At 30.0% G+C, this 25,276-nt stretch overlaps 3 protein-coding genes across 13 annotated transcripts in view; 1 reads left to right on the forward strand and 2 right to left on the reverse strand.

Annotated features, from left to right (window-relative positions):
• Nucleotides 1-2,517: 2,517 nt before the first annotated feature.
• LOC106759495 (peroxisomal membrane protein 11C) lies at nucleotides 2,518-7,708 on the forward strand. 3 transcript variants are annotated; one of them, XM_014642682.2, is made up of 8 exons: nucleotides 2,518-2,762; nucleotides 5,491-5,697; nucleotides 6,061-6,135; nucleotides 6,316-6,390; nucleotides 6,497-6,577; nucleotides 6,675-6,749; nucleotides 6,859-7,032; nucleotides 7,328-7,708. In XM_014642682.2, the coding sequence occupies exons 2-8, from the start codon at nucleotides 5,506-5,508 to the stop codon at nucleotides 7,361-7,363; spliced, it is 708 nt and encodes a 235-aa protein (XP_014498168.1). In that variant the 5' UTR covers nucleotides 2,518-2,762; nucleotides 5,491-5,505; the 3' UTR covers nucleotides 7,364-7,708. The 3 variants fall into 3 exon arrangements, with proteins under 3 accessions (XP_014498168.1, XP_014498169.1, XP_022635595.1); XM_014642683.2 differs by having other exon boundaries at nucleotides 2,754-2,890; XM_022779874.1 differs by lacking the exon at nucleotides 2,518-2,762 and adding an exon at nucleotides 4,250-4,334.
• Nucleotides 7,709-8,982: 1,274 nt separating this feature from the next.
• LOC106759579 (F-box protein At4g00755) lies at nucleotides 8,983-13,332 on the reverse strand. 4 transcript variants are annotated; one of them, XM_014642818.2, is made up of 6 exons: nucleotides 13,183-13,332; nucleotides 12,440-12,637; nucleotides 11,884-12,303; nucleotides 11,658-11,797; nucleotides 9,652-9,770; nucleotides 8,983-9,481 (listed from the first exon to the last, which is right to left on the reverse strand). In XM_014642818.2, exons 2-6 carry the CDS (start codon nucleotides 12,564-12,566, stop codon nucleotides 9,244-9,246), a joined length of 1,044 nt encoding a protein of 347 aa, XP_014498304.1. In that variant the 5' UTR covers nucleotides 12,567-12,637; nucleotides 13,183-13,332; the 3' UTR covers nucleotides 8,983-9,243. The 4 variants fall into 4 exon arrangements, with proteins under 4 accessions (XP_014498304.1, XP_014498306.1, XP_022635596.1 ...); XM_014642820.2 differs by having other exon boundaries at nucleotides 12,440-12,624; nucleotides 13,183-13,331; XM_022779875.1 differs by having other exon boundaries at nucleotides 12,440-12,651; nucleotides 13,183-13,326.
• A 6,092-nt stretch (nucleotides 13,333-19,424) lies between these two features.
• The window catches only part of LOC106758039 (dehydrodolichyl diphosphate synthase 6-like), a 12,624-nt gene continuing 6,772 nt past the window's right edge, over nucleotides 19,425-25,276 (reverse strand). For 2 of the 6 annotated variants that reach the window (XM_022779878.1, XM_022779879.1), the window contains exons 2-3: nucleotides 24,046-24,121; nucleotides 20,418-21,753 (exon numbers count right to left, since the gene is read on the reverse strand). In XM_022779878.1, coding sequence (XP_022635599.1) covers nucleotides 20,633-21,712 — 1,080 coding nt within the window. In that variant the 5' untranslated portion in view covers nucleotides 21,713-21,753; nucleotides 24,046-24,121 and the 3' untranslated portion in view covers nucleotides 20,418-20,632. Of the gene's footprint in view, nucleotides 19,579-19,801; nucleotides 20,114-20,417; nucleotides 21,754-24,045; nucleotides 24,122-24,574; nucleotides 24,594-24,617; nucleotides 24,747-25,276 lie in introns of those variants that run through there. The other 4 variants (XM_022779880.1, XM_014640934.2, XM_014640933.2 and 1 more) reach the window with 4 other exon arrangements.

Here is a 25,276-nt window from a genome sequence, read left to right on the forward strand (position 1 = left end):
ACATGTTCTTGAATTTGCCTTGTGGAGGACAAGCAAATGATGGACAAAGTACCAAATTGATGCAATTTTCTTTTTTAAAATTACTAAAATGGACATTGTTTAAAATATTACAAAAAAAAAATTAAGTTGTACTAACTTGATATAACTTCATTATAAAATAGTCATGTTAAGATAATATAACTTTAGTGTAAAGTATTTTTAAATTGAAATCATGTTAATATGACACAATTTTAATTCAATACATTTTAAATTGAAATCATGTCTAAATAACAGGGTTCTAATTTAGTTTTGATAGAAGTTATATTAAACTAACACGATTTTAAAATGTTTTGAAAGTAGGGTCACCTTAACATAATTTTAATTTTTTTTTACACTAAAGTCATACTATCTTAGTACAACTTTTTCACATAGAAAATGTACCATATTAACACCACTTGTTCATTTTTGTAATTTTTTTAAATTATCCATTGCAGTAATTTTTGAAAAAAAAAAACACTAGAATGATGCTTTTGCCAGTGAAGGATTGACAAATAGTTATGTTATCTAAAAAATAGTACTAAAAATTATTACTAACATTTTATTTTATAATTTTAACTATTTATTATAGATGAAATATATTTTATATTTTATATTTTATTTTTAAGATCTATAAATTAATTAAAAGAGAAGTAATTTTATAAATGGCATTTGATTATCTTATTAATAAAAGATTACATTATAAATAAAAAAAATAGTTAATCAAGTTTCATTTTATAGAAATTACCTCTCTCTAAAACTATTCCCCACCTTTTTTCTACTTTTTTCTTTCTAAATTTTTTATCCCACATTTCATCTCCTTAAAGATGAGAGATTATCATAAAAACCCTAACTCACAAAACAACAAATCTACTCGATCAATTTTGTGTTCACAATAGGTTTATTCTTTGTTTTTTTATCAAGTAAATTTCGAATTACTATTTTACATCATATATCTATATGGTTGCATGTGATTTAAAAGAGTTCAAGATGAACTTTTGCCTATTTGTGGTCAGTATGTTCATATTATTGATATGAGTTTTCTTTGAGTAGATAGAGTGTTATGTGAGAGTTAAAGTTTTTCGATAAAAAGTTGAGTTAAGATTTTCATCCAAGTAAGAGAATTAGTATGCTTATATATTACTAGTATTGTTTAAATGAATTGATCTTGAGAGAATTGTGATTTGTTATTGTGCTTAGTAGTGATTTTTGATAGAATGTGATTGTAATAAGTGAAGTTTTAAATGTTGGATATCTAAAAATTGAACTGAAATTTGAGATGATTGTTCTATTTATTTGGTTTTGTTTTATCATTTTGGTTAATTTATTCTATCCGAAGACATTTTTGAATTAAATGGTAGTATTTTATAACTTGTAAAAGAAATAGATCGACCTAAATAAACAATTAGAAAATTTGATATATCTGTTCAACTTTTGAAATTTATGTAGACTTAATTGTGGAATTAATCAATCGTTGAGCGAAAACATGATTTTGAAATTCCATAAAGCTTGAGTGATCTTATCAGTTGAACGAGTTATAGAAATAGAATCATGCTCTATTTATTTTTTAGGACACTTTTCTAGTAATTATCAAATACCTTTGTAAGAGACATGAGTGAGGAACAACAATTCTTAGTTCTTATCATTAAGGTTTAAATGTCGTCAGCAAAAAAGACCAAATTAAACAATTTTTACAAAAAAAAAGGAACGGTTTTGAACCAATCGAAAATAAAAGGACAATCAAAATTAACAAATAAGAAAATCAAAATAGGTATTAAACTGATATTTGTTCTAGATCTAATTTTCTTGATAAATGATTTTGAAAATTTTACTTTATTTAAAAGAAAGAAAATATACTTTATATATATATATATATATATATATATATATATATAGTGTATCTTTTATATATAAATATTTTGTTGGAATGTTTAATTATTTCGAAATAGACATTTATCAGTGGTAGTTAGCATAGCATTTTTAGTAATTACAGTATGGGCGCAAAATATTAATTATATTTCTTCTTTCACTTCTAATACTCAAGAAGATTTGTATAAACACTTTTAAAGAAAAAAAAGTTTACCAACAAGATAAAAGTTAATTTAAAAGCTTTTAAAAAAGAATTTGCTAATTTTAATTTATGAGAAGATTAATTGTTTTAAGTAAATTATACGTTTCCAAACATGACCCGAAACCTATTTGACTATGAGGTGTATGAATTTTAGACAACTTCTTATGGTAGGAATGTAAAAGTTTACATTTATAAGTGATTAATTATCAAGATTCTTCTTGATTTATTTGCAATACATGTGAAACACTGATGCACCGAAAAATAAAATATTAATGGCATTATCATCATCTCCTTTAAAACAAATCTATTTATTTATTCTGTAAAGATAAGCTTTTACGTCACGACATTGTGGAGGCTATTGGGGTGCGTGTGGGAAAACCAAAGCGACGCAATTGAGCTGAATCTTTTCACGATACTGATCCAATCCAAGCCCAATCAGACGGAGTTAAGCACTTTCAACGCGTGGCACTTTGACATCGGAATCATCGAACGGTGCAAGATTGTTCCAAGCAATAAAGCACAACATTTCCATTTGTTTGGTTGCTCCGAAAAGAGAGGACCAAACAAGCCCTTATCACAACTCTATCTAACATAGTACAGGCCCAAACCAAAAAGCTTCGTCTCTCCAATTCGGATTCTCCAGCACAATTCCCTTCCCCCAAACAACCTTGCTTTGGTATTCTCTCTCTCTCACACACTTTTGTTTTTCTTTTATTCGTTTAATCAGTGTTGGGAATTCACGTGCCCCGGTTGTTTGATCCTTTGACCTTGTAGCTTGAGATACTAAAGTTGCAATCTTTAAAGGTGGGGGCTTGCGAGTTTTGATTTTGGGTCAACTTAAAGGGGTGTTGATTTGATGGGGTCGTATGATTTGACTTTGATGGGTTGGCTATTATTGTTGTTGTGTTGTTTGTAGTGTGCTTGGTTGCTTTGGAAATGATAGAAACGATGAGGTAAATCGAAGATTTGATGATGTGGTTGTTGTTACAAAATAGAAAAAGGATTCATGTAACTGGACTTCGGGGTAGTTTAGATGGATTGATTCTCTTTCTCCCTTTATACTATATAATGTGCCAGTCATGGCGTAATTGAGTTAAACCTTTTGTTTTAACAATATGAATCTTAATGCTGATTAATGGATTAAAAGTGATTTTTTTGTAGTCTGATGTTATTGGAGAAACTTGGATGTTGATGCTTTGAATATTTTGACCTAGAAAAACCTGATGGTTGTTCTTTTGGGTGAATTCTAACTGCTAAGTACCCTGGAGACCTGGTCAATATGCGGAAGTTTGTCTTGTTTTTTTTTTTTATTCTCGCAAATAAAACCTCTCTTTTTTGGAACTTGAAAATAGATTCTTTTAAAATCCTATTCTATTGAAGCTAGCTAGAGTTGGAGGCAGAGTATTCATGCAGTTCTTCTAATTTATTCGTCATATTTGTTGGTATGGGGAAGAACACCGGATTTATTGGAAATAGTGGTTTAGTGATTTTATATAACAAAATGTGTAAATTTAACTACCATGGAGTTTCAAGAATACCTCTTAAACCTTGCAAGATATGATCGAAAGTACTCACATTTGGAAGCAGTAATAGTATGGAATTTTATTCTTTTCTGCTGAGCCACCCGCACCAAATATCTTCTTGTTGTCACTTACTCTATCTATTTCCAAGGGTGACAGTTTAGGAGTTGTCTTCTTGTTTATGAAATATTATTTGATCCATGTAGCTGACGCCTGGAAAAAAAACTTGTGTTGTTGAGGAGGGTTAGATGGTCAATTAGTGGCTGATTGATTGCTTTGAAAAGGTTATTGAAATGAGATTGTCGTGAATTGCCAACAATTTTTATGTCATTAAATTCAGGTACAATGAAAAATTACTTAATATATATATATAGATGATATACAATATTCAATGTAAATAATTTAAACTAGAAATAGATAAAACAACTTAAGCAGAAATCGTACAAAACAAAACTATTAGTTATATCTAAGCTTGAATAGTCTTTATTTTAGAAGAATATCTAGAAAATAACTAAAGTTAAATGGACTACATACATTTAATGATTGAGTGAGAAAGAAAGGTGAAATAATCAAATAGGATATGTTCACAAGCGTTCTTTCAAATTACTTTTCATTTACACAATTGAGCTCATTTTCTTTTCAGGATAATTGGCAAAAAGGTGAAAACATTGAATCGAGTGTTGATACGAGTTACATAGGTTCATTATGTATCATGAGATACAAAATCAGTTAAGATTCTTCTTGTGGTACGAATAGGTAGAGAACCAAAATGTATCAAATCATAAGACTTAAATAGTGAATTGTAAGATTCTGATAACTATGCTCCAAACAGTATTTTTGAGAATGGATTTGCGGTTTGAAGAAATTGAGGAGAATTTGGTAGGATGGAGATTAACAGATTTGTTTTTTAGTATTCTTTATGAAAACTATAAAGCTTAGCTACTTTGGTTTCAGAATGTGTATATATAAATTTTCATTCTCAATTTAGATTTTTGTCATGATGATTTTATGTAAATGAACATTTTCTAGCTTCCCAACTGAATTAACAGATCCTGATTTGATCTGATAGAGTAAATTTTTACAGAATCGAGGGATGTTACTTGGTGTTGGTGAGGTGGATAATAAAAATGTAGAACCTACTACATGATTTTGGCCCCATATTTTACCTACCACTTGGGCTTTGAAGCTATTTTGGTTGAAGGTTTTATGCCCCAATAAGTTAGAATTGGAACTTTACAGGTTATACACATAATAGTAACGTTCTCAGAATACTATTGTTTAGTTCCTTGCATGAAGGTTGAGAGAATAAATGAAAATGAGAAGAAAAATGATCTTAGTAGTAAATTGAAATTTGATGAGATTGTGTTTGCCTTGTGTTCTTCAATTTTTACATACAAATGGTGTTATTGTTGGATTTCATGTTTGCAAGAAGTATGAGTTTGAAATGCTCATGCATTATAGAAATTCAAACTAGACATCATAACATGAATGATGTCACTTAGATAATTGGAAGGTCTACCAAGTATTCCTGCTAATTTGATTATCGTGCTTTTGTGATCTTGATGAAGTATTGGTGGAGGTGCTAAATTGTAACTCTCAGAATGATTTTCATCATGTCTAAAATTTTGATAATAATTTAGTTCTTACTGTTTTAATATTAGTACCGTTTAGTTTATGAACTGGCATGTTTAACAACTTAATCTGACACCTTTTTTTTAAAAAAAAAATAAAATAAAAACTGTACGCAAAAAATTGCTACATCAAGTGAAAGCTCTAAACGTCATCACCCTCCCTATTTAATATGAGAATATCACTCTTTACCATTACCTACTCCTGTTTCTAATTTAGTTGACATGAACCGTGCTGTCATTTGTTATATAACAGCAATTAGTGTAGAAGATGAGTACGTTGGATGCAACAAGGGCTGAACTTGGTCTTCTTGTTTTATATTTGGGCAAGGCTGAAACAAGGGACAAGATATGCAGGGCAATTCAGTATGGTTCCAAATTTGTGAGTAACGGGGAACCTGGTACTGCTCAGAATGTAGACAAATCAACCAGTTTGGCACGAAAGGTCTTCCGGCTTTTCAAGGTTAGTTTTTTTTGAGTTTTGAAACTTTCTTTTTCATCTAACTTCAATATAGGAAGTTACTTCATATTTTCTTTTTGTCACTTAGGGAGTTTCTGTATATAATAATATTTCTTTCTTTGTATCATTTTCCTTTGATTGGTTTGCTCGGAAAAGACTAGAAATCTGTAGTATGCATAATTTTTTTTTTCAAGGCCATAATAGTAGGAAAAAAGGATAAATTAAAAATAGTCAAATACTGTTAATTTTTAAAGTATTAGCCAGTTATAAAATTCAAGCAGTCATTTTGGCAAAAAAATTAGGTGTTACAAACTATTTAGTTCATGCAATGACCATCACTCTTATACTTCACTCTTTAATTTGCAGTTTGTCAATGACCTACATGCTTTGATAAGTCCAACACCACAGGGCACTCCCTTGCCCCTAATTCTGTTGGGAAAGGTATGGGCACTGCAAGAACATTTAACCTTTTCTTATCCTTTTTGGGTTTATATATATTTGAAGTTTAATGCTTCCACTGATTTTGCTGATGACTAATCTCCATCAGGAAACTTAGTTGGCTACCTATAATGAGGTTTCTCTCCCCAACCATTTTCTTTCATCTTTGTTTTTATATTTCAGTCCAAGAATGCACTTCTCTCCACTTTCTTGTTTCTTGATCAAATTGTGTGGCTTGGCAGAACAGGAATCTACCAGGTAGGAAATGATAAACTATATGTTTTGTTTAGCATCATGTTTGTTTCTAAATTATTATATAGAAATCATCTAGCAGTGTGTTGAGAGTTTTTGTGTCTAACTACAGAATAAAGAACGTGCCGAATTAATTGGCCGGATATCTCTTTTCTGTTGGCTGGGTTCCTCAGTGTGCACCACCTTGGTTGAGGTTTGTGGCTTACCTACCTTCATTGATTGCAACATGTGTCCATTTATGCCCTCAAGTTTCTTCACTGTTTACCCTTGCAATATTTTACTTTGATCAGCTCGGGGAGCTTGGAAGACTCTCTGCATCAATGAAGAAGTTAGAGAAAGACCTCAAGAACAAGAATAAATTTGATGTATGTTGTCCATGCACGTGTCCAAATTCTTCAAACTTTCTGTTTTTTGTTTTACTTTTGGACTGTGGTTGCATTACTTTTCTGTTTATTTCATTACTTATATCTGCAGGATGAGCAATACCGTGGCAAACAAAACCAGTCAAATGAGAGGACTCTATCACTCATCAAAGCAGGAATTGATATAGTGGTAGCAGTTGGACTGCTTCAACTGGCACCTAAGACAGTTAATCCACGTGTGACTGGTGCATTCGGATTTGTATCATCTCTAATATCTTGCTATCAGGTACATGCTAGTATAATTGTAGTATGCTTACTTTTTGCATCTATTTTCCATCCCTAAAACTTTGTATCCATGACCTACTGTGTGCACAAACATACATACCCTTTTGCAACTATTGACCAAGAGACAGAAAAATGCAGACAAAATGAGCTCCTGACAATTTTTTCTCAAGAAAAGTAGCAACCACATTAGCAGTGTTTCAAATAAAGTTTTGTAAATAGTTGTGTCTCTCTTGATCGTTTAACATTATTAGGAGTGCCGATTTCACTAACAAGAATTTCTGGTTTGTGCAATGCAGCTGCTTCCTGCTCCGGCCAAATCCAAAACCTCATGAAGTGTGGAAGAATAGAATGGTTCTCATGAGATCTCACTGGTGTCAAATAATTATATGAATTGGTCAGAAAATGTTGGTTGGTGTGAGCATTAACCAATATTCATCATAGTCACAGTTGCTCCCAAAAACTTCTGTGTAGGGTATCTATGCAACAATATTCATAATTTACATACATAAATGTAAGACATCCAACATCAAATTAGTTCACCCCTTCCTCTCAATGCTTTATTGTGTTGTCAAAATGGTTCAAATTGGTCTTTGAGGGACAAAATGAATGCGATGATTTTCTCTATAAAGAACTTATTTGATGTTTATAAAAGGATAATTGTGATGTTGTGTATTGAACACGAATGAATAGTCTGTTCCATTGTGAAATCGGGTTGAGTGAAGACAGTTTTGAATTGGATTAGATCAACAGGGTATTCCAGAAAATATGATTGAAACGAACATAAAAATTTTCAACTCGGCAAAAGAGAGTTTTGAAAATTAAATCTGATTGAACGAACTAACTAGTTCAACAAGGAATTTGTCAACTGTTTATTAAGGTAAAATTATTAATTTTATATGTTAAATATCTTAATTACCTTGATTAATTAGAACTTGAGGAATGTTGTCAATCATCTACCTCATTGAATGATTGGTAAGTTAACTATGACTAATTTTATACCACTTAATTTTGAATTTATGAAGTTTTAAATGGATGCGGACTCAATAATTTATATAAATATAATTTATTTAACTATCAAATCGGTGGATTTTATTTCATCAAAATAAATTTTAGTAAAATATTATAACTTATATATATTATCAAAATAATTTAATGGGATGTTATTTGATTTAGTAATTATCAAAATTATAAAATAAGAATAATTATTAAATTTAGTTAAGATACCAAAAGCTTAGCCTATACTTCCTCAAATTTGTTTAACATTCCTTTAGGGAATATTTGTTGACAAGGAAAACAAAATAAGTTAATTACTTTTCAAAAAATTTAAAAGGTAATGTGAAAAGTTATGGAAATAAATTATAAAATTAAATATTCATTAATTATTTGTTTGATTTATTTTTAAAAATATCTAATAATCAATTAATTACAAAATTACTAGTCTAGGAATACACGCAGAATCTTCGTAGAATTTAGTGGAAGGTTTGAAATTCAAAAAACAAATATATAAATAGCCCATTTCAATTCTATTGACTTAGTATATCTTAGGCATAGAATAGACCGTCTTAATTCCCCTGGGTTGAAAAAAATTTATTTTTCCTTCGTATCATATTATCATTCCGCAACACAAACTAAAATTTCTTACTCTAATTTCATCATTAATATTTTCTAAAATATTTGGAAATTTTCTACGGAATTATCACAATACATCTAATAAAATAAGAATTTTCAACACATACACAACTGTTCTTAATTTGTTTAGAATATATTTAACTTTCAGTGTTTGTATGAAACAATAAATCATTCTTGAAATTTATTCGTTTTTGAGGTTTTATAGAACATGTTTTTCGATTAACTTGTTATAATTAGTTTGTGACAAATGAAGAGGCCAGCACGTAGCATCAAATGCTAAAACCCCATAATAGGAGGATAGATGATGTAAGTTTACGAGTTGTGAGAGAGCTCAAGTTTGAAGGATCATGTTAAACCGGCGACAAAAAAGGCGCAATATTTGTCCAAGACCATATCTACAAGAGAAATAAATTCTCAGAATGAGATCAGTAGCAAAGCAGAGAAAGACCAGAACTTTTTGAAGGTTAAACGTATAGAATAGAAAACAGGAAAACTAGTTGGAATGTGATCACTCCTTGCCTGGGGAGATTATAATTTTTCTCCTTTTCTTTATTTGGGAGGGGATTATAAAAGCAAGCAAAGATCAGAGAGCATATTCTGGATCAGAATCATAAATATCATCATCATCATCCTGATCCCACTCCAAGACTCCTACTCCTCGTGCTTGCAATATAGTCACAAGCCGTCGGATATCTCTCACTATTTTTGGCTCCTCGGAAGCCAGCTGGTCCCTCTTCAACACAAATATTCCAGAGGGCTGAAGAATTTCCACATTGAACGGTGGTGACAATGAGCCTCCCAGAACTTGAACATGGGAAACACTGCAATCACAATTTTAAAGACAGCAAAGACATTAAAACCTAGCACTGCGTAAGGCTTATTAGACATTGTTTAAGATACTGAATCTGCTCTGCCACTAATTAAGTTTCATAAAACCTCAACAACAAAACAAGTTTGACAAGTAGAGACCAAATGGAAGAACAGAACGCACCAAATGTATAACAAACCATCCATTTCTTGTCTCTGTACTCTGCCCAAAAGCTCAATCTGCAAGATCCCCCCAATACAAAGCACAGGTTCTGGAAGCTTGAACGTCTGTAGTTTGTTTTCCTGTTCACAAGGATTTTTCTCTCTAAAATTTATGTAAAGGGAAACTTCATGATGCTAATAATTTTAGTCATGCAACAACAATTTTGTTTATTCTATTTTTTAGGGAAATAGATGATCCCATTCTCCAACAACTTTTATTTTCAAATTTGTAATATTTACATTGAATAATGCATAGACCCAGAATCAAACTCATTTTAGTGAGTCAACAATCTAATAAATAAATCAAACTTGATATAATTCATTCTCCTCATCACATGCATAACATATTATGAACACCAACAAACACCTGAAGGGACATAGGATCTCCCCATCTAAAGTATTTCAATATAGAATTGATGTAGTTTCCCACTTTATGTCAGCCAAATATTCTTTCTTATTGCCTAAGAATGTGACTTCTGATAATTCATTACGATTTATTAAATGTGAAACTTTTTTTAGCTGGTATTTATATATTTGTCATAAATTATTTAACTTCTAAGTTTAAAACATAGCCATCACCGTGCTATATGCTATCCACTATAGCAGTTGGGGAATTGACTCCTTCATATCTGTCAACATGATGGATAAATATGATTTTCAATATTATGGCTAAATGAAATTATTAATAGCACAGTGTCACTAGGGAAGATAATGGCAGAATAGGGAAGTAACCATTTGAATAATAGGAGAATATCAAAGAACAGGTCATGCTGGAATTAGAATAATAGGCCCTTTCTGAAACATAAGAATCTAATGACTTGAGAAGTGAAGTAACCATTAGTTAAAAGGCCCAATCAGAAGATTCCCTTACTAGCATATCGACCTCCCAATATATCTTAAATTTGATATACTATGTTTTTAATTTGATGTAAAATAACCACCAATTTACCATCTGTTGCCAACGGTAAGATTTAATGTACTCTTGATTGAAAATTAATGTGGCATGCCTAATTATTTATTTACTTCAAACATTTTAGCCAACTAGAGGATAAGAGAAATTTCAGGTCGGGCCATCTGATTGTTTTTCCAGCATGACATCAACCTATCAAATGATAATAAAAATTGAAAACCTTCGAAGGAGCAAATGATCCTCATACTCATTCAAATCCAATGCGGATGTGTCACAAGGGCATGGTTTGGTCCAATAGACCAAGGGTGATCCACGTTATTTTTAACAGTACAAAGGAAACTGGGAGACAAGCCAAGATTACTAATGGCGTGACTTCTTATTACATAATATCATATGGTAAAGAAGAGGAAGAGTTATGAAGCCTTCTGACGACGACACAAGTAACACTCTTCGACAGAACTTAAAGTGGTTTGAATTAAATGTAGATATGCAATATGGACCTGGTTTGTCCAATAGATGTAGGATAATTCACATCATTTTTAACAGTGGAATGTAAATTAAGTAACCAAAGAAATCATTTCCTCATGCAGTGATTTCTTATTAATACATATCACGCAGAGAGTATATGTTGTATAAACACAACGGAGCTTGGATAAATTTGACAATATAATTGTGGCTGGCTGGTACTAAACACCTAATAAACCAGAGAATGATGACATCAGACAACAAACAATAATGAAGATGGCGATTTATTCATAAAACCAGGTCTTGCTTATCCAATGCTAAAAAAGAAGCCTAAGTTGCATTATGACTTTTTTCAATATTTTGTTTAGTTCAATCAAAAGCATCACAATTATAACAGTAGGGAGTTCACTGGTTATAGAAGGGGTTTATTACAATTTGGGACAAACTTCAGGTTACAAACTTGTAGAAGGGTAAGGCATCCTTTAACAGGAAATGATCTATTTTTTCACATCAACCATTGGGCAATCAATGAAACAGTTATTATTCATTGGAAAAAACAAGTTGACAAAATAGATAAGACGTAAGTTAAATACCTGAGACATTGGAAACTCCGGTGAAGTATAGGTCCACACAAACAATTCATCATCTACAGCATCTAAAGAGGCTTTAGGATGACCCATTTTAAACCGGACAGAGCTTGCTGAGTATATTGGTGACCCCAGCTGAAAGTAAGCTAGAAAAGGCATGATATTGTTAGCAAAAAGACGAAAGTTAGCATATATGGGTCAAGTCATCATCTATGAATATTTCAAAGAGCACCTTGAAAAGGCCGGATATTGATTTCTGTAATAAGACAAATTTGAGAGACCAACTCGTATGTTAACGTCTCAGGCACATTGGGATTACTTTGTCCGTTACTTGACCAGTAGGAATATCTACCACCAATGACATCTCTTGGCTCAAGTGTATTATCAATGCTCTCCTGAGGAAAGTTATCAGTGCTAGAAGCACCAATTGTCTTAGCAATGCAATTCATTGCTACAGATGACATGAGAGCTTTGCTTAAATAAGAAAAAACTCTATGTTCTCTTTGTAGCACTAGCCATTCCGTGGAATTACTAGATCCAACCTCTGCATGTTCCTTCCCTCCATGTTGATTCAGTTCAACAACAAAAGCAACTCTAGATAATTGAGGAAACATTCTCAAGCACAGCTGCTTGCAAAGACCATTTGCAATCACTGCAAGCCAAAGTAGTGTTGATCAAATTTTAAACGTAATGTAAAATTCAAGGCAACAAGGAACTAGAACTGAATTTTCATCAAACGGATGCACCAGTTGATAAACAAACGCATAATTTGAACTAGAATAACTTACCAGATTGTCTCAAAGATCGCGAGACACAGGTGACACGAACAAGATCAGCAGGATCATCCAGGCACTCAAGTATCTTAAGAGACGTATCAGAATCAAGATAGCTGATAAAATCTTCATGACATTCCATTGTGGATACGGTGATGAACAAACAAAACTACGAATCTTCTCAAGATGGATTGAATTGCCTAATAAAGTCAGCTGTAACACCAACTCTAAAGTGAAAAACAAATTTACTCAAAATAAAAAGTATGGTCTTGTTTTACAACCTTTTCATAGACAAATTGCTTCCTTTTCATGAATGCTTGAAACCAAATTTGAAATAAATATACCCATATCTCAAAAATTCGGAAATGTCCACCCCCTTTATTTTCTTATAGCTATAGCATAACAATGGGGATACAGAACTCCTCCACCTCACAGGCTAATCAAACAATGACACAAACAGGAAATGATTGAATAGATTGCACGTGAAGGGTGAAAAACGTTACCAAACCAGCACAAAACCAAAGGATAATAAAAAAATGAAACCCGATTGAGTAATGAGCTATGAAATTCAGACCATTCGGGTTAAATCTTTCGCAATCAACACAACAAGGGGAGAAATTTCGACAATAAAATTGAATATGAAATAAAAAGAAAGGAAACAAAGAATGGAAATTTCAGAAGATACAGTGGAAATTTAGAGTAGAGGGCAAAAGGGTGGGTGTGTTGAAGGGAAATTTAAAAAAAAAAAAAAAAATCACCTTTGATGTGTGTAAGAAGGCACACCCGTTGCTTTAGAAGCGAAACCCTAGAAATGGATGGGCAAGAAAATTGAAGAGACAATGAGAGAAAGGTAAGTTTGATGTTGGAACCTACTGAGAGGAATGCCAAATAACCTTACCAAACACAATCCTTCATTATTGCTCTATTGGTTTATAGAAAAAAAAGAAAAAAAAAAAATCTAATATCCATTTTGGATAAAATCTGTTTTTTACAATAATTACAATATAGTTCTATTACTAATACAATGATTGTTTTTACTGATTTTCATATGCTAATAAATACCTATATTACACGTGTCCTTTTTTGTAAATATACTGAAGTTAATATATAAATTTTTTATTTTAATATCTTTTTTAATTAATTAATTTTATTTTTTATTGAGTAAAAAGTATTTTTTAATAACAGTTATATAATAGTTTTTAATAGTACTTTTACAAAATTATATACTTATTTATATATATATATATATATTAATCTATTTTTCTATTTTATAATAAAATTATTCATAAGAATAAATAAGATAAAAATATGAATACACCTTACCTCGGATTTTAATTACATACTGTAAGTGTAATTAAAATCTATAAAGTTACAAGATACTTATTACAGTTCTTGTATGACCCAATTTAGTTCATTTAAGGTTCTTGAATAACTCTTTTCTTTTGACATTATCTATATCTTTACTAAAATTCTTTTTCTTTTTACATTTTTTTTCTTTTATCCTTTCAAGTGTTTTTTTTAATTTAATTGTTTTTCCATTCAATATTTTTTAAAATTAATTAATTTTTAAATTAAATAAATAAAAAATATATGAAATAATTAATAATAGTTAAATTGTAAAAGTTATTTATATTTATTTTTATAATTATAATTTTATCATTTTTATATCATAAAAAAGTGAATACAAATTTGTGTAACATGTGTTTTCACTAAGCCAAAATTAATTCCATGAATAATTCTCTTTTTCCAACATTATCTATATTTTTAGTATTATATAAAGATGATTCATTTGTTCATATGATTTTTTCCTTCTATTGTTCAGGTGGCCCTTTTTTAAATTTAACAGATTTTCTATTCAACCTTTTTTTTTAAATTAATTATTTTTAAAATTAAATAAATAAAAGTTATATACAAAATATGTAAATAAAAACTATATATAATTAAACTGTAAAAAATATTCATATTTATTTTTATAATTATAATTTCAATATTTTTTCTCATCATAAAAATAATAACATAAACAGACGTATGTGTTTTCACTAATAAATATATGTATTTTTTTTAAATGGACAAAACACAATGTATATTTTTAGTTTTTAGGAGTTTCCACTGTTTTTAAGTTTTTGAATCTTCTTTATAAAACTCTAAAAAATTATAATAATTAAGAAAATAAATAAATAAGATTAAATTGATATTTTAACTAAAGATAGTAGTAATTATTTAATTAGAAAGATATTAGATATTGTTAAATATTAATAAATGATAATTAAAAAAAATTTAAGAAACATAAATAGAAAAATAAGAAAAATATATATAATATTAGAGAAATTAGAGAAAGTTGTAGAATTGTAAAAAGATAAGTAAGGAAAATAAATTTGGACAAGAAACATAAATGTATAACAAAAAAAAAAACACTAAAATTAAAGGTTAGAAAATATTGTATTGCAGAACTAAAATTAGATTGATAGCAAAAATTGAATGGTATTGGGTTGAAGAGTATAAATACAAATTTGAAAGGTTTTTCAAACTAAAATACAAATTAGATTGATACCATACTAATTTTGAAAGGTTTTTCAAACAATTTTTTTCTAATCTTAGATTAACAACTCATTATTTTCAATAAAAAAATATACTTTTAAAATATTAGAAAAAAATAGGATATTACATTTTTCATAACCTCTTTGAATTTTGTTGTTCATCTAGTCTTAAAATCATCAATTCACTTTATAAACAATGATTATATTTTTTAAATACTTACAACATAAGTTGAACTATGAATATAATTTTGTGAAATGTATATATAAATTATTAAAATAAAAATAAAATTTATTTTAACAAATGTCATAATCTTTAATGTTATCTACAATAAAATAAAGTCAATTTTATATTTTCGTAATAACCAAATTAAACAAGTCAAAACTTTCAAATAATCGCACATTTACATGATAAATTCCAATGCCCAAACTAGTTTTAGTCTCAAAAAACACTATCTCCCAAAGAAAATGATTAGATCTAAGTCGTATTATGGAGATACTGTAAAACAAATATTGGTTGTGTGATAATTTTTGATTTTTTTTTTTTTACTTTTATAAAGTAACCAGTATTTTTTTATATTATATTTACTAAATATATTTATTTTTCTTACTTCTAAATTTTAGCATAGATTTACATTTTTCATAGAATTTAGGAGTTATAATGACTTTAATATAAATATTGTATTTTCTTTTTCTTTTAAACTACATTCTACATTATTGAGCGTTGCTGATTGTTGAATTTATGATTTTTTCTTTTTAAATGTTCAATTGAGCTAAGTTTTATTACAGATAACTCTTGACTTATAGAGTAGTTTAATTGTAGTTCCGTATTTTCAGTCAATACAGAATCTGTGTGGGCCAAAATCATTTTATTTAACAAACAAAAAAGCTAGTACCATTCAGTTTTTCGGTTAGTTTTCAGTTGAATGCAAAGAACTTGTCTATTAGAATTCAATTTTGCTTGGGTTTTTAATTACAGATTCTTAAAATCCATTGTTATACTGTTTTAATCTTTTGTATTTATATTTTGATTTTGTTTTTAGTTTTAATGTTTCATTCCATTTTATTTTGATGTTCTATTTTTATTGATTATTTTCTTTCTTGTAATATGTTTTTAATGTTTTGCTTATGGTCATTTTAATTCAATTTCAATACACCGTTTACAATAGTTTATTGAATAGTTTTTTATTTTCAATTTTAGTTTTTGTGTGGGTTTTTTCTGATTTCAATTTTAGTTACGAGTTTTAATTCTCTGTTCGTGAAATTCAATTCTTGAAATAATAAACATCAAACAATAGAACATGTTAACCGATATGTTGTCAAGTTTATTTCACTTTCTTGAATCCATAAAGTTTTTAATTCTTGATCAAAAATTGTCTTCTTGAAAATACAAATCAATTAATTTTGTAATTTCTTTGTTAACCAATGTATTTATATTTGAGTTCATTGTTTTAAGAAATGAAGGAAATATGACCATGGTTATTGTGTGACATTTTTGCATTTCTTGATTAATGCAATTTAATTTTAATATTATTTCTTCATTGCAATTTCATTTTCAATTTCATATTACAATTATTGTTTCTATTTCAATTTTCCATTTTTATAATTTTTATAGTTTTCAATTTATTCAGTTTTTACAGTTTCTTGTTACTTCAATTGTTACAATTTTAATTGATTTTTTTGTTTTGAATTGATGTTTCCCATATGCGAATTCAAATCTTAGTTTTTATTCCAGCAATTTATCATAATTCATACCAGATATGTAAAATGCTATATGCTTTTAAGATCTCACTTTCATCTTTCAATATCATTCCTAACATCTTAGCAATTTGTCCTTGAATATTTTTATGATGTTAGAAATTCTTGTTATATTTTCTAGAACCACCATATTGAACAACTTCTTTTCTTTAGCTTTCTTTGCTACTTCTTTCACTGTTGGTCTTACCCACACCACCAACTCCCAAAACGCCAATCATATTAATTGTAGACTTTTCCAATATAGTTCTTTTTCTTGATGCAAATCTTTCACAGCTAGTGTTTTTCAAATCAACATCAATGGATGGGATTACTACATATGAAACTTTATCAAACCTTTTATTCCAAATTTCTTCTACTTCCATTTCCTCTACCATCTTTGTAGCAGTTTGTTAGCATTTTGAGATTGGGAATGGAAAATTGACACGATAAAGAAAATTGTGGAGATAGTAGAATGTGAAAGTAGTTGGAAGAAATATATTTTATAGTTGTGTGTTGTATTAATGGTAGAGTTCATAGATGTCTATAGATTCATAGATTTTATTTTAGAGAATACTAGTCACAACTTATATGAGATACTCTAAATATTTATCTATATAGAATGTTCGTAAATTTTGTCTTCTTATCTTTGGCCTTTCTACAATATTTTATAATTTCAATTACATTTTAATACTTCTATCTTAGAATTTTCTATATTTTTGTAGAATTTGCATTATAATTTAATACTCCTTCTTGATTCAAATTTGATAACTCCAAGCACACTGTATAGTAGTTCAAATATTGGTCTTGATAACGCTTTCGTAAAAAATATTTGCAATTTGGTCTTCTGTTGGATAGTACTTGAGTCGAATTCATTTAGTTGTCTTTTTATCTTGAATGAAGTGATATTTAATAGCTATGTGTCTTGTTCTTTGATGATGAACTGAATTTTTTTGCTATTGCTATTGTTTTGTAAATACTTACAACATAATTGTTATTGCTATTGCTATCTTAACGTGTTTTTTAGGTCCTTCATTGATCTTGTCCAGCTACTATTTGTGTTGTGTAGAAAATCATGCTTGAGTTAGTCATAATTTTATACTATATATATCAAAAAGGTTAATCTTAAAATAGAAATCAAATTCTTACAAAAACAAGAATCATAAAATATCTTTTCTAAATATAGAATAAAATTACTACTTAAAAATTAAATTACATATTCCAATAACCTCCATCCACATGTGAACTCAATGTTTTTCCTGGATAGAAGTGTAATTCATTTTTCACTAACCTCCTTAGGTTTCGTATACCCTATGAGATATTGGAAATATGAATTGTAGAACCAAAACAATCCATTGCTTTTAGTCTTTCTTCATATGTCTACTACTTTTGCAAAATAAATATTTTGACTCTTTCTCTATAATTGGTTGAGTAAGAATCATTTCCTTTGTGGTTAACATAACTCTTATTATTTTTAAGAGAAATAATCAAATTAATCTTCTTTATTTTTTAATTAATGATCTTTTCTTTTCTTAACACATTATCAATAATTCATTATAAAAAAATGAAAAAAACATATTGGTGAGACAAGATACACAAAACAAAATATATTCAAAGAAATAATCAAATATGAAAACTTCTCTAGGTATCTTTATGATCATGATATGATTAGAAATTCCTTTAAGAATAACAATTATATATAGTTATATTTTAAGGTGCTCAAAAAAGATTTATTGCATGTGATAAATTCCATTAATAACCTTCAATATATTTATTAAGATTTCATTTATGTAAGCTTTATTGTATTCTTTTTATCATCTTTTTTACTTCTTTTTGTATAACTGAATCTTCTTTTTTCCAACTATTGACAATTAAATGAAGGGACGAAATTTAAATTGTTATGTATTTCAACTATCATACTTATTTTATGTAAAAAAAAAAAATCAATGTATTTAAAGTAACCTATTTTCATAGATATATAAAATTAATATATTTAAATTGTAAATTGGACTAAATTATAAATTCAAACACAAAGAACTAAATATAAAATCTAATTTTTTTCTATTGAAATAACATATTTTTTAATGTCAAATTTAATTAGAAACAAAAGTAAATGTTTCTTATGTGATTTTCTCATTTTTTTCTCGTCATTAAGATGAGATGATAATATGGATTCGGTCATTAAGATGGTAATATCATAGTTTCAAGTTTCAATCGTCCTACTTGTATTCATCCTGTTTTTAGCCTGCACAAGCTAGGCGTGTCATTTTTTTATGACCCTCCTTGCATAACATTTGATCGGTAAAGATTGCATAAGAAATAATTTATTCTGTAATGTTTTCCGTCTTTAAAATATTAGGATGTAGAATTTTGACAACTTTATTTTTATTTAATTAAACTAGTAGAAATAATAAATTCTTTATTTAATTAAAATAATAGAAATAATAAATTCTGAGTCTAAAATAGATAATATTCACAATTTTATAATTTCTAATTTTTAAGTATAAGCCTGGTGAAAATAAAAATAACTTTGAATTGTAGTGAAACAAAAAAACAAAACAAACGAAGTTACTCTTAAATGGACTAAACGCGAATGAACTTTACATAGACTAGACAAAAAAATGTGAATGAGTAAGTTGTTTGAAAGAAATACACAAGGTAATGTTGGTACTACGAGATTTTCTGAATTTAAGTCAACATGGATTTATAAGAATCAAATGTGGATCACTCCACCATTGGTCCACAAAGATTGGGAGTTATGCAAAACAAGCCTTTGCAAACCAACAAACTATTTTTTTCAGATTTGTTCTGCGTGGTCATCCCTTGATTATGAGCAGCCTAGCTTTTCAATGACGAACTTTTGGTCCATCCCAAACTTAACAAGTCCTAGTTGATGGAGATAAAAAGTATATGGGGTGAGATCATACTTTTTATTTGATAGTTTTCATGGAAACGAATCTTCTGATTCCACACAAGGGATAGTCACATCTAAATGCAACAAACGAAATCTATTTTCTCCCTTTTTAAGTTTCTTATGATTTATGCATATGGAGTGTGGTATAGCATATAAGGTGTCTACAAAATAACACAAGTTAATTAATATCTTCACAAAAAAGGATAACCCCCTTTTAAACAAATTATAATAACATTAAAAATCTAGAGAGATTAAATTGAAGGACATTTTTTAGGGTTATGTAATAGGCATTTTAGAGTAAGTTGTGGTGATTGTAATGCTTTCTTTCGAGAATATTGACCCTCTATCCTACCATCCATTATGTTTCTTTAAAAGAATGACAAAGCTTAGTCCAATCTTCCAGGTTCTTCTTCTCTCTGGACATTGTGTCAACTGCCCTCATGCCTATTAGCATTTCAAGAAGCACTACACCAAACTCGTACACATCACTCTTTACATACATGTGGCCTGTTCAAATATTTATACAGTTTACAGGCAAATTAGTTTGTGGCAGGTCAAAGAATTATACATACTAGATTTCTACTTTTAGACTTCCTTCCCCATGTTCAAATTCCACAGAGCATAACTGTTTAAGGAGACCTTGTTTTAATTTCTTGTTTTATTCAAAATTACAAAAAAATAAATGTTTGTTCATCTCAGAAATACTGAAGAAACACTATTCCTGCTTTTTTTTTGTTTTTTTTTTTATTTATAAATCTCTGAATCCAAGAAATGAAGTGATATTCTAGAAATTACACGTTAAAGTAGGATATAAAAACGAAAAGAAAAAAACTGAAAATAATACGAAATTGTTAATTTTTTACAATATTTTACTTCCATTTTCTTATTACATAGCAAAGCAACTAAATAATCTATGTTCATATTCTGTGCAGTAAAAAAGCATACATCTAAAGCTGCTCTAATTGCTAATTGTGTGCAGATATAATTTACCTGTTGCCACATGTATTTTGGCGGGTAAGGATACGCTTAAGACTGTTTCTTTTTCTTTTCCAAATAAAAGTAGTGTCTCTGAAAGTTCAATACTGCCCAGATCAAGTGTCTGAGACCAATTTCAGGCCAAAGTGCAGTTGGTGCATATAAAGGGCATGTAGTAGTCTGCCAAAGTAGAAAATTACTGAGGCGAGCTTCTCCAGAAGATCGGATCAAGATGTCTGGGTCAGGAGCAACTGCCATGTACATGTTCTTCTCAATATCCGCCAGTTTAATAAAAGGAACCTCATCCTGTATATCCTTTCTCTCCTTAGTCAATTCAACCAGCCCATTGTATAATGTCGTTTCAGCTTCAGTGTCGTTATCGATATGATTCTCGATATTATTCTCATACAAACCATCATTCCTTGCAGCACTTTCTACTTCAGTACTATAAGCTGTTATTGCATTTTGATATTCTTTACATGAATCTTGAGAAAACAAATCAAAATCATTGCCTTTCAGGCCCTGATCAATTCTTGAAAACGCACCATCTGTAACTTTCTCTTCTTTTAACGCTTGAACTTCATTCAATTTTTCCTTGCAACATTCTTGAACAGCATGCACAATCTCGTGACGAGAAGTATACGCTACACAAATCAAAAGAACTCTCTGGTTGTTGTGGGCAGTAACTCTCGTTGCCCTTTCCACAGCAGCTCTTACAGGCTCTGTCAATAGTTGCATGTCTCCAATGAAATGTAATCTAACACCATATTCATTAATGAGACTTTCTTGTTCAAGCAACTCCTCAATCTTTTTCCGCATCAATTCCATCAAGGATTTAACTTCTTTAGACTTCCTTTTAAAGTTATCAATGCTGAATGCATAGACAGTTACATACTTCACTCCTAATTCATAACAGTATCTAAGGATGGACGTGAGAGCCTCAAATCCTGCCTTGTGGCCATCACCTTCTTCCATGTTTTTCTTCTTTGCATACCTTCGATTCCCATCCATGATGAAAGCAATATGACTTGGTACAGGACCCACAGATAAAATGGCAAATATACATCTTCTTAGATAACAATTTAAACCACCGAAGAATTGACCTACAATGTTTCCAGTAGTTTTCCGCATTGAACCGTTCAGTTGTGAAACTTGAATAGTCGAAGATAAACCTGTTTGAAAAGAATTTAATTATAAGGTAGAAATAAGAATTAAAGCAACAACAGTCAAACATCAACGTACTTGTATACTAGTAAGAAGAAAGTATAACTACATTGTGAATTGTAAAAACAGACTCAATGTTATAAATATAAATGGGATAGTTTTGACACCAAATAAAATGGGTGCCTCACCACAACTGCTTATGTATTAAACCCAACTTTCCGGACAACAAATGATATCATATTCGGTTTACGATTTGAGTATCACTACTCTAAAAGTTGATGGAAATATAAGAGCTGGAACTCCTGTAAGTTTGTTGCAGCAAGGAAGCTAGAACAAAATCTAGGATTTTAAACAATGTTTAAAAGGATAAAATTTTACCACCAATAATATCAAAACGAAAATACAATTTAAACTATATCAACAAAAGAATATATATTTGTAAACAATCAATATTCAAAAACTCTGTAATGTTGAAACAGTTGTATCTGATCACAAATCAATTATGGGGAACAAGTGGCATTTTTGTTAAAAACTGATAAGGCCGAGTCTAAATGAAAAGCAAATCTAAAATTAGTGTGGAATGCAAAGTTCAATGCACAATTTCTGAACTACAACTACCTAAAGGTCACTTAATAGCGCATAAATAATCGACTCTCATTCATTCTAGATACAACTTCCTTAGAGATTATGTTTACACCCTTGACAACCAGTTACATGACATCCAATGACATTGTGTGTCTGAGGGGAAGAGCATCGATGATAGGATACCTAGAGTAGATTGGGTAGATAAGAAGACATACGATGGGTCACAATGTAGGGGGTCATGACCAAGAGAGAAAATTGAAGGTTATGCCCTGTGTAACTAATAGTTTAGTTGGCAGATAAAGGAGTGTGAAAGTGTTTCTGTTCTAAAGGATATAAGCATGATTTTAAATTGCAGTCTGCAACCGCAATTTTTGAGCACAACATTACTGTTGTGGAGCATCTTACAAAGGCAACAGTCCACAAAATAATGCATTCATAACATAACTACAATGGAACCTCAGCACCATTCAATTTCACATTTTTGTCAAAAGAAAAAGAAAACAAAGATTCAAATTTGCATCTTCTAATGTAACTCCTTAAGTTTCAATGGTTAAATGGATGGGATGTTGGGGAAGTGCAAGAGGCACTTTAGTTGGCAGATATAGGAGTGTGAAAGCGTTTCTGTTTTAAAGGATATATGCATGCTTTTAAATTGCAGTCTGCAACCGCAATTGTGAGCACAACATTACTATTGTGGAGCATCCTACAAAGTCAACCGTCCACAAAATGATATATAATGCATTCATAACATAACTACAATGGACCGCAATGGAACCTCAGCACCATTCAATTTCACATTTTTGTCAAAAGGAAAAGGAAACAAAGATTCAAATTTCAATCTTCTAATGTAACTCCCTAAGTTTCAATGGTTAAATGGATGGGATGTTGGGGAAGTGCAAGAGGCACTCCATGGTTTTGTACTGGAAGGTTGCATGATGTACTGATGAATAATTGTAAAAGATATATCAATAGTTAAAATAATTGAATAATTTATGATCAGTTTAAACATAATAATTATAATGACCACAACCCACATCACAATAAATGCAACAGCTTTAACTACAAGAACAATCTCAACCGCAATTCAGAACCATGGGTATAAGATTAGAGAGTGATACGATAAAATTTCCAAAGGCTTGTACAATACAATAATCTGATAAGAGTAAATCCCATTCTCCCTCCGAGGTGCAATAAAAAATCAAGTTTTTCATTCTGGAGGATGATAAAGTTGTGGTGTGTTTTTGCTTCTCATTCAGTTTAATGAAGTTTAAGGTATTATTGTCCAGCGTGATTAACATTTGTATTACAACGCTCACAGAAATCGGGTGTTCATCCTACTTTGGTTTCCTTTTTTCCCTTTTGAGTTGAAGGCAATTAAGCACCACTAAAATGGGGCTGAAATTCATGCCAAAAATCACATTTAAAGCCTGAATCAAATAGGCATACAACCATCATATTTAGTGGGGGAAAACCAGCTAAGTTGTTAAACTTGAAATAAAATGCATGAAACTCTGCTATGACAGGACTACAATATTTAGAAACTTAAATACGGAATTTTGATATTTTACTCCAATTTAATGCTTCGATTCTACAATATCAATCCAAACAAAAAGATGCAAAATTTGCATAATAGAAAATTCACTTTTAACTAGATAAATACATATAAATCAAATACACATAGAAGAAAAACGGCCAACCTATGATGGCAGTAGTACCTGATAACAGCCTTCTTGAAACCCTATGATTTCATCAACTAAACGTGCTTCCTTGTTTTCTTGAACGTTCCTAATTCTGAAAGAAAATATAACAAATATGGTTAGTTCAAAAGCACAAAGTGCACAAAAACCAGAATGTGCAAAATGTGCATAACTTGTGTAATTCCAAGTTACAGTTCAACATATAAGTTAGAGGAGTTGGGACTTTCTCACTTCCTAAAATTCTGTAAACATGAGTCAACTCTAAAACAAGTTTATGTTCCCACACCCATGAACCTAGATAACTCGCCCGTAAACTTGTTTTGTAGTAGACACTGCATAAGCACCCTTTATATATTTGTTTACATAGATCACTCTGGAAAACAAAACTGGTGCAAGTATTTAGCACCATATTCAGGATTTAAAACCGAGGCCTTTGATTAAATAGGAACAATTTGCATGTTAATTCACACATGTAATCACATTTAACATCTTAATTCTTATGCTCTTTTTAGGTGATGAGAGGAGTGCAAGTTGCAGAGAATCTAACAAGGCAGCAATTGATATAGGTGATTGTTGCTCCAACATCATACATTTATTTCTGCCATCAAAATCTGAAAAGGTTATGCTAAGCATGCTTGAACAACTTCATGCTGAGCCAATGAAAGTACACAGCAACAACAATTATAGGGAGAGTCAATGGCACCAAGAAGCAGTAGTACCTGTTATATTTATCAAAAACAAAATCAGAAAAACAATTAGTTTCTCTTTCTTCCTCAGAGAGAGACAATATTAGTTACAAAGATAACAGAAATTGCTTATACAAAAAATGATAGTAACAACACAGAATTTATTCCGATGATATATCTAATTGTCGATGATTATTGAACAAGTTAAATTTATTTTTCTTATTTTAGTCCAAGAGTTCAAAAGAGGATGAAAATTTGGTTGTGGTAGACAGACAGTGGCAAAAGGTAGAACTCCTAACGTAAGGAGTTAATGCATATGAAGCATATACCCAAATTTGGAGGATCCAAGCCCTTATGAAAGAAAGAAAGAATCACTTAGGAAGCTAAGACAAACATCATGCTGGACCAAGAGTAAAATGGTACTTCATTAACTACTTCATCACAAAACAACCTCTCTCCTCAAGTCCATGTTATGCAAAACTATTTGGATGAGGATGCTAGGCCCAAAAGATTGATAAAAAGACCAGCTGGATGGTCTGATTTCATTCATCACTAGTATATTT

The sequence above is a fragment of the Vigna radiata genome, chromosome 4 (assembly GCF_000741045.1).
Source record: "Vigna radiata var. radiata cultivar VC1973A chromosome 4, Vradiata_ver6, whole genome shotgun sequence".
Classification (NCBI taxonomy): domain Eukaryota; kingdom Viridiplantae; phylum Streptophyta; class Magnoliopsida; order Fabales; family Fabaceae; genus Vigna; species Vigna radiata.

What these genes read in the sequence shown, in the direction of transcription:
- LOC106759495 (XM_014642682.2), top strand. Translation starts at nt 5,506, where the DNA reads ATGAGTACGTTGGATGCAACAAGGGCTGAACTTGGTCTTCTTGTTTTA. An exon ending in CCCTAATTCTGTTGGGAAAG is followed by an intron (nt 6,136 to 6,315) that starts GTATGGGCACTG and finishes TTTATATTTCAG; the next exon opens with TCCAAGAATGCACTTCTCTC. An exon ending in CTCTAATATCTTGCTATCAG is followed by an intron (nt 7,033 to 7,327) that starts GTACATGCTAGT and finishes TGTGCAATGCAG; the next exon opens with CTGCTTCCTGCTCCGGCCAA.
- LOC106759579 (XM_014642818.2), bottom strand. Translation starts at nt 12,566, where the DNA reads ATGGAATGTCATGAAGATTTTATCAGCTATCTTGATTCTGATACGTCT. An exon ending in CAATATCCGGCCTTTTCAAG is followed by an intron (nt 11,798 to 11,883) that starts GTGCTCTTTGAA and finishes TGCCTTTTCTAG; the next exon opens with CTTACTTTCAGCTGGGGTCA. An exon ending in GATGGTTTGTTATACATTTG is followed by an intron (nt 9,482 to 9,651) that starts GTGCGTTCTGTT and finishes TTGTGATTGCAG; the next exon opens with TGTTTCCCATGTTCAAGTTC.